General features: G+C 41.0%; 1 protein-coding gene across 1 annotated transcript; it reads right to left on the bottom strand.

Annotated features, from left to right (window-relative positions):
- Nucleotides 1-1,398: 1,398 nt before the first annotated feature.
- On the bottom strand, nucleotides 1,399-3,374 carry LOC147703685 (perforin-1-like). Its single transcript, XM_086928945.1, has 2 exons — nucleotides 3,145-3,374; nucleotides 1,399-2,521 (listed from the first exon to the last, which is right to left on the bottom strand). The coding sequence occupies exons 1-2, from the start codon at nucleotides 3,357-3,359 to the stop codon at nucleotides 1,399-1,401; spliced, it is 1,338 nt and encodes a 445-aa protein (XP_086785071.1). The 5' UTR covers nucleotides 3,360-3,374.
- Between the last annotated feature and the right edge of the window lie 11,249 nt (nucleotides 3,375-14,623).

Raw genomic sequence — 14,623 nt, 5'->3', positions numbered from 1 at the left:
TTACTATGCCTAGACATATCCAAAAGCATTTCCTACCTTGTATGTGTACTGCACAGTGCTGCACATATGCAAAGTCAGAAAGGCACGGAGAAGTGTAAACATTTCTTTGTATAACGCCTTTGGTGTTAAACGCTTTTCACTAATGTTAGTGAATTGGTTTGGCATAAAAAAACATGGGTGGTTGCATGGGAACCCCCATGCACCACCCATATAACACCCTCTTAAAACAAAGTTATGCAGAACAGCATTTTGCTCTGCTTGGCGTTACTTTTCCATACAAACCAACGCATTTGCAAACCCCTAAATGGGTTTAACATTTGGTTATTGTTAAAAAAGTAACGCTAAGCCTTTCAGAATCTGGTCTAAATATTCTGTCAATTTTTTTTGTTTTGGCCTTTCAACTTCAGGGACCTACTTTTAAAAAAAAGGTGCAGCTTAAATGGAGAATAATTAAAATAGTCAAGTTAATCAGAGGGAAATGCACTACAGTGCATTATGAAACATATATTAGAGATTTAAACCTTGGTTGTGTAATTGTAGTGCTACGAGGTCCCATCCTGTGACAGAAAGCATTGTGAATATGTAAGTCAATATTTTAAACTTGCATTACACACAACATAATATAGAATGCTACAAAACGGCTAAAGATAAAATGGTGCTCCAAAAATATAGATTTTAGTAATGGCCAGACTGTATGTAAAGCATTTACAAAATATATATCTGCCCCTTAAAAGCAGGCGCTTCACAATTCAACTAGTAACTCTGTGGCACTGCCAGTCAAAAGGAATACATCTGTCATCACAAAGCTTCAAGTCAATCCCACAATTAAAGTCAGTGCTGGCTCCCAAGCTCGCTGCACATTTGAAGATTAGCCAGTTGAGCACATTTGCATTTCTTTCAGGCAAGCAGGCACCCTGGCAAGAAGGTTTGTTGATTGTTAAGTTGTCTGCCTCTCTTGGTTTCACAGCACAGGAGACTCCCTGAATGGCACTTCAGTTGAAGCATTTAAACAATCGTAATTAACCGACCCGGGACACGTGACATTTCAGAAAAAATAGGGGAACGTTTTTTCATAAATTAAGAAAGTGTGGGCATGTGGTGATTCTCAGATCCCGCCTACTTTGACCTCTGTTACCAATGATAAATTCTACATATTGTGACTCATGAGGTGGCTTGCTGTACTGCGTTGCACTACAATCCCAAAAATAGGCCCCTTACTGTGCTGTTCTCCGATGGCTGTTACCCAGTAAAGCTTTGCGGAAATTACAGAGAAGTGTGGCAGTACTTAGGGCAATTAATGACTACAGTAAAGCTGTAACATTGGCTATACCTGGTGCTGCTGCTGGCTGAAGACGGCCTTTGCTATAAAGAAAGGTCTGTTAAGCCTGAGAGCGCCCCCTAGGGGGGAGACAACTCGCTGCACTTGGAGCCACCCAAACCTGGTGCACACTCTATCTTGTATTTATAGCGAATGTGCCCGCCTTTTGCGACGTAGCATATTTGTGAGATAAAGCCAGTAGACGCACGGTCTAGTTTTATTTTACATTCTCCAGTGTTGCGGGACCAGAACCAGTCCTCGTCATACACGATCAGCTTCATCTCCAGATAACTAAAGAGGCTAACCGTACCAAAGTGCATCGTGAAAAACCATCGGGGGTTGTTATTGTTGTCAATTGTTGGGGTACGCTGGGAGAGAGAATTATCCCTTAGCGATATGACAACATAGGCATCAGAATGACCATTCCAACGCCAAAAACTGTCTCCACGGAGACCATTCCCCTCTCTAACATTCACGGTTAGCTCTCCCTCTCCTTTTTTCAATGGACAGCACTCGCTGTTCATGAAGCTGCTGCTTGGACAGTTGCAGGTGCACTGGCGGCCTCGTCGTGTGACACTTCCTCGAGGACAACTGGGGCATTTATCCCTAGTTTGTTCTTCTAGAATGTACTCTGAGATGGCTGCTTTGAGGTTTTCCCTCACAGTACCTTGGGAGCACATCACCAGGTGAAGGGGCTCCAGGGTGTATTCTACCACATCTGGGTTCTCTTTCAAACTTGTGATCCAGCTCTGGATACTCTGCTTCCGGTTGCCGTCATTTTGATTTGGAAACAAGAGGTCCGCCTCCTTATCCCCATCACCACCAATCACTTCAGAAAACCTCTCCTGGAAGACCTCTGAAAATGTGTTCCTGTGAAACCGATCCCTGGCCATAGACTGGCAGCGCGACACACCGGCGCTTGCACCAAATGAAAACTTGCCAGCGCTGCTCCAACTGACCTCTGCATTCAGGCAGTCTTTAACGTCACTTTTTGTGACTCCACTTAAGGTCACTTTGCACGTCTTGATTGCAGTCACATCCTTGATTCTTCCTCCCAAGGTCACCTGTGTGATGTAATGAGTCCCGTAGACTTCAATCAGCTGACGGAAGGCAGCCTTTGTGGAAGAGTTGTACCTGCTCGGCAGAGATTTCAGCATTTTGCTAAAGTTATCCGTGACATCTGGGCAATGTTGTATCCGGTATCTAGAACAAACAGAGAATGGTTTTAATATATGCAGAGGTTTGGATGTGCAGTACACTTAGAGCATATGAACCATCCCATGGAATATAAAGCCTTTCATAACTACTGGCACCACCAGTTGGGGGCGAGCTTTATAATATATGTTGCCCTCGAACTCGTACTCCAAGACTTGGGAATATGTTTTTGTTTTATAGAAGGCAACCATGAAATACAGTTTTTTTCCTGAACTAATAGTATCTCCAGCATTTCGCAATGCCACGAACCCTGTGAGTGGAATATAAGCAAATGGGCTAGTGTGGCAACCAGTGCGTATTTTGTGTTGGTGGCTACTCGTGGTGCACATCAGAGTTTAGTAATGGGCTGAGGATTATTTTATATCAGCATGCTTCGATCCAGAGTAAGAGAAAGAAAGACAGACGAGACCTCCCTCCCTCCCTGAAAAGGCCAACAGTATTCAAAACATTGTAATATACATGTCAACTGCACTCGCACTCATCTGAAATGAATCCAAATACTCTGGGCTCAGCTTTTTGCTCTGTCCTACAGATGCAGAGGCTGCCATCTTCCCTTCCTTCCATCGTTCATAACAAGTGCACACCACAATATGGATGTACTCTCAACTCACCTGTAATATGTGCACAACACTTCTTGGCTTATATAGTTGTACCTCGCAGAACTCGACCTCTTATCTGCAAATTCAGACAAGCGAGAATGGGAGCCTGCTAGTCCAATTGATAGACCGCCAATCGAGAGTCCAATTGTCCAGTCATTGGTAATTTCTTCCGTTTGTGATTGTTTTACAGAAGTGCTCGACTCATGAAGTTTGGATGTCGCTTTCATGCTGTGCCTCGTGACGATGCGCCAGTCAACAACTTGCTTGGGTATCTTCTGGTATCTGTTGCCTTGTATTTTGTTCCTGCATAGTTTACAGCCTGCGCTTCTGTCTCCCGTGTCATCCATGTTAATAACGTAGGCTCCCTTCCTTTCCAGTTTGGTGACGTCAAACCCTTCTCCACCTAGGTTGTGCCCAGGCACATATGGATTTAGTTCACATTCCTTAGTATTTCCAGGCCGGCAGCCGGCCTCCACCCCAGCCAACTTAGGAGATGTCAGGAAGAGCATCCAGCAACACAACAGCAATCCAAAATGGCTTCTCATGGTGAGAAGAGTGCAAGCCTTGCCTCTCTGGGAGGAGCTTCGAGCTTCAGCAGAGAGCTCTGTATGTCACCTGTTGGTGCACATAGAAATGTACCATTAGACCTCACGGCTACATTAGAAAAGATATCTATATTTATAAGCAGAAAGACACGTACAAGAATCACTAACATTCTAAAAATAAAGGGGCCGTCATTAGGTCTGGCTTGCACTTTGAGTACTGTCTAAAACATTCAACATACTGCTGCAGCAGAAAACAAAGCAACAATTAAATGTATTGTAATGGCAGCACTCCTTGGGAAGTGGAATATTACACCAAACAGCCAACAGTGTGAGATATGCTGGAGGTGCTAGTAATTAAATTGGGAAACAGCAAGTGTAGTCGCCAAAGTTTTGCTCACAATCCTGCGGCTGGCACTACCGAATGTCGGGACGTCAGAAACAAAGGGGGGTTTGGGGGGGGCAGCCGACCGGAGGGAGGTCCGTCCCCCCCGGGCTGTTTGGGAGGGGCACGTGAGAGGGGGTTTTAGAGAGCAGGCTCATTTTGGGCTTCTTTTGGGCTGGTTTTGGGCTCTCCTATTTCCTACTGAGGGAGCCCAACTATATATTCTCTTGGCTCCTCCTCCCGGCCACCATTTTAGGCTAGGTGACCTGGTGGCCGGGAGCTCAATTAGCTTAATAAAAAATGTTCTCCCCCCCTCCCTCCCCGTTTTTTCGATCCCCTTTTTCTAGCCTTAATTTAATTCTTTCCTCTTTGGGGTTTTTTATATTTATTAATTTTATTTATATTGGTCGTTTGTCGGAACAGGTGGATATGGGTTTTATGTTGTACATTGTCGCTTGGAACAGGTGCCGTGCGGAATTTGGGGTTTTTTTGCCAGCAGGAACATGAAGGTTGTTGGGATTTTGTTAAAATGGGGCTATGGCTGGAGAAGTTGAAATAGATGTTTCGTGGGGTGGTTACACTGTTTTGGTTAACGTAAGTTGTTGGTGGGCAATTTGGGAATGTGATGTTATGCTTTTGGGTTGGGATGATGTTTAAATGATTATGCAGGTTTTGTATTGGTTTGTATTGTAATTATGTTGTACAGGGTGGGGGCGGGGATTGTGACGTATTAGGGGAGGGACTGACGTTTGGGGTTTTAAGTTAATTATTTAATTAGTGAGGTTTAGTTTTGTAAGGCGTTTGCCAGGTTTGTATTGTTGTAAATATGCACCTGTTTCAATAAAGCGGCCTTTTTCACATTCTCAATTTGTCTGGTGGTCTGCTCACCCCCCCCCCCCCCCTCACCCCTCCCTCCCAAGGCAATGCAGTCCAGATTCAACCCCATGCCTCTTTCATACACCACTGGACACTCCCTCCCATATATCTCAATTTAGTGGGCTCTTTTGCATCCTTTCTGTCTTCTTTTATAACTGTTTTTCTGTCTTTCTCTTTCTCGTTCTTTACTCCCTCTGGTGTTTTTTTTCTCTTTCGCTGCCGTTAATAATAAGAGCTGGTTCCAAAAAATGAATGCCAGTTAGCTAAGGCAGCGCGACCGATGCTGCCGCTGACCTGGGTAGTGGGGGCGTATTTAGAAATAACGCAGGTTTAAAACACACCTGCTGCAGAGTTCCTTGTGTCCCCAACCGTTTTCAGGTATCAATAAAAATGTCGAGCTAAATCTGGTGATTAATTTTCTTGCTGGAGAGAGATTGGAATTGTGTCTAGTGGCAGTTTTATTTCATGATACAGTAGTTCAGAAGGTTAGTTAATATGTCTGCTGCAGAAGAACGTGTACCAGGCAAATCACCAAACTGTATTTTTGGGGGATCGCTCAGGAGGTCACTGTTTTTGTCTCAGACATCATTTTGTTACTTCTATTTTATAAGTTACAACCCAAATATAGCACAGTGAGCTTTGGACTGTCATCAAAGAGCTGCATGCAAACTGCATGGTATAGATTAGAATGTTATAATTTGTTCTGCAGGATTTCATTAACCTAATGTTGCTAAAATGGGTTCATTTAGGTAGAAAAACATTTTTATTAGAAAAGCCAAACACTTCAGTACAATTTTAATTTGAGTCTGTGTTTCTCCATAACGAAACACTTAAAATAGACTGCATAGTAGCATCAGTGACTTGTGACTCCTACGCCTTACAATCCTATTTTTCTTAGGTAACATTTCCATAGACTGATTTACACATATATGATTCATTGTGCTGTAAAATGTGTGTGTGATGTAAAGTGCTCTGACATCCTACACTGGCATGAGTAGCACGGAAAGCAAATTAAATACATGTTAGAGAGGGGCTATGGAGAGATGAGGGGAACTGGTGGAGTGTGGTAGTGAGGGAATTTGTGGAGAAAGAGGTTTCTTGTGGGGACTCCAACAAAGATTGTCACACTTGGCAGCGCTAAAGCCGACCTTGCCAAGGAGCCCCACGTGGAACTACTGCCTCAGATTAAGCACAGAGAGGAGCCAAAGGCCACACTATGGTATTCTACCAAAATACTGAGTAAAAAATGTTGAGATTCAGAAATATTGAGTTTTTAATATCGTGTTCCACAAATATCATGATGCAGGAATATCACTGACAAGAATATCGATTTTCTGAGGTAAGTAATATCAATGTCAAAAATATCGATGTTGTCAATATTGTTTACAATAGAATCTATGTTTTTTTAACAGATTTTATTGATCCATTTAAAAAAAAAACATCAGGGCAGTTCAAGAATGTCTAACATAGCATTCATTATGTACTCGTTTAAAGACCTATCTAGCAATTACTCATCCGAGTGCTTCATAGTCATAGATCATGTTGGCTCCATACCCCTTCTTTCCCCGCGTTCCCCCCTGCGAGTCGCTAATGTGATGATTGTATGTTGGTTGTAGAGATGCAGCTATGGCCAGTTTGGGCGCATTCCTAGTACGTCACCCGCTAATATAATGTGTATGGCTGTGAGATCTGCTTGACATAATAATCATCTGGACAATATTGGTTCTCGCTGTGCTCCTGTGTAAGGAAACAGGTCCTACAGATTTGCCCCCTTTTTGTCCTCCTGGACCCACTCGACAAAAGTATCTATGTTGTTAATTTCAATATTAAAAATATCTGTGATGTTAATATCATTTACAAAAATATTGTTGTTAATAATATCATTTTTTATTATTTTCATGTAGTTTAATATATGTTTTAATTGTAAATGTTATAAAGTGTCTGTATAATTACTGTTACTGTTTTTTGTAAAATAGTTTAAACATTTTGTGTTGATTTTTAATTTAATTAAATTATTTTTTGTAATTTTTAGTGTCACAGCAGGCAGTGGGTTTTGTATGGATATAGGGAGGAAAGTAATTTAATTGTAATTCATTTATAATAATTTTAATTAGCATTAATTATTTAATAGATAATTAAATATGTAAAGTGTGTAATTAATAATTTTTGGGTGCGGGTTTTGGGGTTTGTAGGGGTACAGGATGGGAACTAAATTCATTATAATTAATGAATAAATACATTTTTCATTATTATTGATTATTTAATTGATAATTAATTATGTACATTGTGTAATTAATTAATTTTTAAGTTATGTTTTAGGTACGGGCTTCAGGGTTTGTAGTGGTATGGGATGGGAAGTATATTCATTTAAATTAATTAATAATTATTAATGAATTAATTATTTAATTAGAGGAGTTGGCCTAATGGCTAGGGCGCTCGACCTCGGACCTCGGACCTCGGACCTGGGGAACTGGATTTGAGTCTTGGTCATGACGCTAAAACATCCTGTGATTCTGGGCAAATCACTTAATCTCCCCATGCTTAACAAAAATGAATGTGTGTCCTCATGTAATGTAACTGGTGCTATGTAAAGCGCTGATTCGGGTCAAGTTCGCGCTATAAAAAACTCTGCAAAAAAATGATGAATAATTATGCACATTATGTAATTAAATATTTTTTTTTAATATGTTTTAGGTGTGAGTTGTGGGGTTTATAGGGGTACAGACTGGGAAGTAAAATAATTAATTGATCATTAATTATGTAAATTGTGTCATTAAGAATTTTTTTAATTATATGTCAGGTGTGGGCTGTCATTTTTTTAGGGTGACAGGGTGGGAAGTTACTTAAGAAATAATGTATTGCTAATTAATTATTACTTTATAATTAATTATTTAATTGATAATGATGTTAATTGTGAACTTATCATATTTGTTAAGTTATCTGTTAGGTGTGTGTTGTTTAGTGTGTAGAGAAGTTATTTAAGTAACCATAACTAAAACAAATATAGAATTTGTTTTATTTTGTATTATTTAAAATTATAATTGTGTAATACCTTTTTATTACTATTACATTTTAATTGTTGGCCGTTATGTTTGTGGGATTAGTGTGCTTTTTTTAGTTATATAAATAATATTTGTGTTGATAATAATTTGTAAAAATTGTAATATGTGTGTTATTTTTTTTCATTTTTAAAATGTTTAGTTTTCACATTTAGAATTTTATGTTTTGGGTTTTTAATAGAGCTGTTAAAATGTTATTTGTTTGAAATGAAGTACTCTCTCTGTACTCTACCAGTGAATGGAGTGGGAATAGAAAATGTTACCCTTACTGAGACCAGCACTTTCCTTACTGTTCACAGACTGGAGTGGGAATAGTGTATTTAACACCTTCTGAGTCTAACCCTGTCCCTACTGTTGCACTGACTGGTGTGGGAATAGTTAACACTTTCCGTACTGAGGTACCTACCGAAGTGGGTATAGTAAATGTAACCCCTCCTGCGTCCAACTCTTTCCTTACTGTTTCACCTACTGGAGTGGGACTAGTAACTTTTAAACCTCCAGAGTCCAACACTTTCCCTCCTGTTGCACCTGCTGGAGTGGAATAGTAAATGTAACCCCTCCTTAGTCCAAAGCTTTCCCTACTGTTGCACACAATGGAGTGGGAATAGTAAATTTTACCTCTCTGGAGTCTAATGCTTTCTCTACTGCTGCACATAGTGGAGTGGGAATAGTAAATTTGACCCCTCCTGAGTCCTACTCTTTCCCTAATGTTGCACCTACTGAGTTGGAAATAGTAAACTAAACCCCTTCGGTGTCGAACGCTTTCCCTACTGTTTTCACAAACTGGAGTGGTAAGAATATATTTAACCCCTCCTGAGTCTAATGCTTTTCCTACTATTGCACTGACGTGTGTGGGAATAGTTAATTTAACCTTTCCTGAGTACAACGCTTGACCTAATGAGGTACCTACTGGAGTGGAAATTGTAAATTTAAGCCCTCCTGCGTCCAACGCTTTCCCTACTTTTGGACATACTAGAGTGGGAAAAGTAAGGTTTAACCCTCCTGAGTCCAGAACTGTCCCTACTGTTTCACCTACTGGAGTGGGAATAGTAAATGTAACTTCTCCTTAGTCCAATGCTTTCCCTACTGTTGCACACGCCCCTTTTTACACCTCTCTGCAACGCAGCCCCTGGCGTGTTTGCAGAGGGGGAACAAATTCCCCTTGAATACTGGGGGTCCCTGGAGGCCAACTAGCCCACCAGGAACCTCCAGTATGCGCTAGGGGGCTGCGTTGCAGAGAGGTGTAATGAGACCATGCCCCTTTTTACACCTCTCTGCAATGGAGTCCCCTGGCGCATACTGGAGGTTCCTGGTGGGCTAGTTGGCCCCCAGGGACCCCCAGTATTCAAAGGGAATTAGTTCCCCCTCTGCAAACACGCCAGGGGGCGCGTTTGCAGAGAGGTGCAATAAGGGGGTGTGGCCTTCTCCCCAATCCCGTTGTTTTTTTAATTTACTTTTAAGAAGGGGGGTTGTGCAGCCCCCCTTCTTTTTCTTGTTTTTGGCCCTGGGGACCCCATCCCCCAGGGCCTGCCCCCAATTTTTAATTTAAAAAAAAAATCGGGAAGGGGGCCGCGTGGCCCCTCTCCCAAGGCCGTAGGCTTCTCCGGGGACACCATCCCTCGGGGCATGGGCCTTTTTAAAAAAAAAAAAATTATTAGGAGGGGGCCTGCCTTACCCCCCACCTGTGGCCACTTTTGGCCCCGGGGACCCCATCCCCCGGGGCCGGCCATTTAAAAAAATTGTAAAAAAAATTTGGGAGGGGGGCCGTGTGGCCCCTTCTCGATTTTTTTCTACATGGGGAGCAGCTAACATGATGCTTCCTATGTAGAAAAGCAATCAAGGTCGATGAGGGACAGAAATACCTTTATGACAGCATTTACATGGAGGTGAAACCACCATGAAAAGCCTGTGGGAAATTGACTTTGTAATCCCTTCGACAATGCTTGTGCAGGCACTAACTTCATTGTAGGGATTACTGCACGACCGCCTCCCTGATCGTCTCCTTGAGCATTTCGGAGGTGGTGGTCTTTCCCCCCATCCTGCTGCCCTCCAACCGCCAGTATCTTCATCCGCCGGTCGGAACATTGCCATGGATGTTGGGCAGACCACCACCGATGGCCTGTCAGTGGCGGCCCGTCCGACATCATAATGAGGGCCTATTTATATTGTAAAGGCAGTAGGCTTTGCAGACAGCTGTGCAGTGAAGGCAGACATTGAAATAAATAGTTTTTGAATGATATGTAACTTTGTTTTTTGAATTCTAGTCTTCACACAGTGTAAGCAACAAAACTGAAAACTAGAGAGATTGGCCAGGCTTGGACTGCTTTATACAACAGTCTGGTATTGCTAGAACAGCTGGTCTGATAGGTCAGCGTGTGGGCCAGTTTTCTGTTTATGGACATGTTATATCATCTGGTGAGCTGTTTTTTTATTGGTTTCCCTGATATTACCACAAATATTGCCTGTAGCAAGCACAAATGCATGCAATGTGCCATACCGTTCAATATATCTATATTCTGTATATCCTTACAAGTTAAAAACTTCTGGATATGTTAGTGGGGACCACATTCTTTTGGTGCCCATGCCTGTTTTCTGTCCTAGTCGCACCCCTAGACTGGCTAAATGAAGAGAAAATACTGGGCAAAGAGTTCCACTAGTAGTAAGTGTGTTTCCCTGCACATAAACTGCTACTATCAGTCACGCAGAAGCCTTCCCATCAACATGATGCGTTAGTATGATTATTATACTTTTTTCCCCGCTACAAATTTCAGTGGCCAAGTACAAATGGCTTCTCGTGAATCTAGCGTGCAGTGTATTGCTTTATTGATAGGTATTAAATGCAGACGAGAAGGTTCCACTTGATTTCAGTCGGATCTTTGAACTGGTTATTGCTTTTATTCAACCATTAGAACTATCCTTGCTTCATCCATTTGGTGCTGTAACCAAAAACCCACATGACTCAACTAGAATGAATAATAAACATTTGAAAATGGAAATTCCCAGCAGGATTGTGCAGCTTTATGGGACAGCACAAAAGTTTCTGCAACAAAAATCAGTTACAGTTGTCGTAAGCAGTAAAACAAGATGTCGCTCACTAGCAGCAGACGACATATGCGAGCAGTTAGATGCCCCTCACTGTGGGGAGTTTGGATACATCTGCGGGGAATGAGATTTTGATATCTTTTCTGATTACTTAGATACCTATCTCATTCTTCCTTTTTGGATCGATTATTATCTGTCATTGAGTAAAAGACAAACCCCGCATAAGTTAGATCAACCCCATAGACTGACGCAACTCTGAAGAACCACTTACGACTGATAAAGTTTAAAAGTTTAATATAAAATCAGAATCAATTGCATATACAATCCTCTCAGGATAAGATTCAACAAGTATACAGGAACTAAAAGGAACATAAATTCCCTAAAGAACCTAAGTCTACAAAAGAATACAATCAAAATCAATTCCAAAATCAGCAGATTAAAAAGCATAGACACAAAGTGGATCCGTTGCGTCATCTACAAAAAGAGAATAAACAAGTTAAATCTGTCCCTACTCTATGCTAGGCGACATCCCTACTTCACAAGTTCTTTACCTAAAAAGGTGTCAGCAGTTTGACTTCCAAAGAAGTTCAAACTCTCTTAGACTCTAATGGTAACTTATGTCGAGAAACAGTACCCTCTCTGCCTACCCATCCGCTCTCTAAGGGTCCTCGGCCTACTGCTCTCTTGCGCTCTGATCTCTCTGCGCTCGCTCCTCGCCAACCTCTCCTCCCCAGGGTGCTGTCCCTAAATACACAATCACAGTATGGGTGGAACGCCCCTTTGACACCCACCACGTACACATTCACATGATCTCATTTCTGGGTTTTTCCATAGCTTCATCTCTTCGCGTCGTCTGTTAAGTTGACCTTGCTTCTTAGGCGCCATCTTCGTCTTCGTGCTGGTGACTTCGTTGACATTCTACTTGACACTTTCAGAGCAAAGTCTATCACCTCAACAGAACTCTATTCATTACCGTTGTGATCATAACCTCCTTTGGTCCTGTGAACGGTCATTTCTAAACAAGACCCCAAATTCCAAGCGTCTCTTATCTCACTTAGGCCATAAACTTCGTCCAGCATTGTCACTTTAAATTTAACAAGACCTTTGACTCTTGGCTCGCACGTTCAGATCAAAGCTATCCCCCTTTTCCTGTGAGCCCACTAAATTACATGCAGCAGACTACTCTCTTGCGAACCCTTGGTCAGTTAGGTTAAAATCACACATGACCACGCTATTCTAACATTCCTACAAACTCTCCTACACGGTATAACCTTTAACACACATATATATAATAGAATTAGCAACTATTGATTATAAGCGAATCCATGTTACATAAAATACAACGTTATACTCTTGTTCTTACACAGTGCTATATAGTCTGCACATTTCTTCACTTTACATTTCGCCGCTTTCTCCGTTTAATAATTTCATACGTTCATTCTATTCAACACGTTCTACGGTTCCTAAACATTTCCACACATTTCTATATTAGCCCACTATGTATGCGGCTTTCTAATTCTAATGCATATTCTAGAGTAGATACAGATACATTTCCTATTACTTAGGTTACATCGGCTAACTTTATACTACAAATGCTAACTTTACATTACAGATTCTACGTTTGCGTTATATGCTTGTAAATATGGTACAGATATACTTTTCATTCAAATTGCGCTCTCTCAGTTCCCCCCTTTGATGACCTCCAGGGGTCATCACTAAAATTTCAATTTGAATGACACTTTACACAGAACTAGTTACATGGCTCCCTCGTTTTATCATTTCGAGAGCTCTTAAACTTTTATACTGTTGATCTTGCAAAGCAGCTAATCTCCTCTCTTGCTCTCTCATGGACCTTTGTAACCGGGTCGTCCTATACCATTTGTACAGTCTCACTAAACCCCACAATATGATTATGCAAATCAATATTATCAAGACAGGTTTCAATATGTACCACACAACACTTTTACCAAGGGTGGCAAACCAACTTCCAACCTTTCCCACTCCATGACCTACTTTTTCCCAAACATTTACTTTTGTTAAATCTTTGATTTCTTTATGTATCTCTGTAATGTTCCGTATGACTTTCTCAAGTGGTTTTGAATTATCTGGAATATAAGTACAACATTCCTGAACCTTCAAAGCCTTGCAAACTCCGCCTTCTTTGGCTAGCAGAACATCTAAAGCAAGACGGTTCTGAAGAACCATTGCCCTAATCGACTGCATCTCTCCTTCTACTAGCATCAATGACCTTGCAGTACTAGCAGACAATCTATCTACAACTGTAGCTAGTCTCCTGATCTTAACATCGTTAAGTATCAAACCTAAAAGAGGAAACATAGCTCCAAATATGTCTCCAACTACCTCAGCATCTCTTACTTCTCTTTTCGCTCTTGTCGAAGCCTTTCCTTCTATGATCTCTAAATCCTTTGCATGATATATTTTGGGGAAGAGAATTGCCAAATAACATGAACCATACCAATTGTCAGGCAATTTTACATAGGCATTTCTTCCACATACAAAATATACATTAGGAATCGCTTGCATCCCTTTCATAAAATCTTTCGTATAGTACTCTAACCTAAAAGCATGTTCGCAACTAACTTCACCTACAAATACACTCTCATAATATGTCTTGCTTCGAGTTAAACATAACTTTCCTTTCTGCGTTCTATCCAAAGCTATTGGACCATTGCTACCTTTCTTTTTATGTGCCTTTTCTTCTTCGGTCCAATCTGTTTTCCACTGTCCTGACATTTTTAGAATCTTCTGTCTTCTGTACCGGTCATCCACTTTTCCTATGAACTTTTTCTCAATCTCTGACACTTTGCAAGTCAGATTATTTCTGCGTGCATATGAAGTATCTAATGTATCCCAAGGAAGAAAGAATTTTGCTAATCTATCTTCCTTTTTGTGATAGTCCCACTTATTCATTTGTTTATAATTCGGGACTTCAGGCAGTACCGAATCATAATTTGAAAAGTAGTACTCGAACCCTTCTCTACCATAAAATATACTGAGCAATAAACTACATGTTATCCCATATGTCAGTGGGAGATGATGATATCTGATGCCTTCGTCTACAGAAGCCGGCAATTGCATGCAAACATAACAATCTTTGGCCTCCATGGCATCAATATACTCGTACAATAACTTGGCATATGCGTTTGACCTACAATTTCCCTGTGACTCGTCTACGTGTAACCTACGAGCTTCATCTGCCAGTAACGCCTTTTCACGGATCACATTGCTCTCCTCCTTCTTCCCAACAAGAGCAGGTTTCAAAGTCGTTACAGGCTTTACATCTGTTGTTTCTTTTTCACTTACATATCCTACTATGTATGATATGGTAACTACTGTAATAATGAGAAAAATTACTACTGCTATTAGTGTACCTATTATGCACTTAGCCTTTCGGTTTGGGTTGCCATTCTCCATGTTATCAAACAACGTAACTCTTTCCTTTTCAAGGAAAAGTTTTCTTTGCAAGTCTTTTATTTGCTTTCTTCGATTTCTCAGTCTGTGAAGCGCTCTTAATCAACAAAAGTCTCTTTTTCACAACAATGTCTTTTTATCTACAGCAATAGACA

The sequence above is a fragment of the Lissotriton vulgaris genome, chromosome 7 (assembly GCF_964263255.1).
Source record: "Lissotriton vulgaris chromosome 7, aLisVul1.2, whole genome shotgun sequence".
Taxonomy (NCBI): Eukaryota; Metazoa; Chordata; class Amphibia; order Caudata; family Salamandridae; genus Lissotriton; species Lissotriton vulgaris.
The sequence above is the reverse complement of the archived record's forward strand: the minus strand, read 5'-3'. Positions and strand labels throughout refer to the sequence as shown.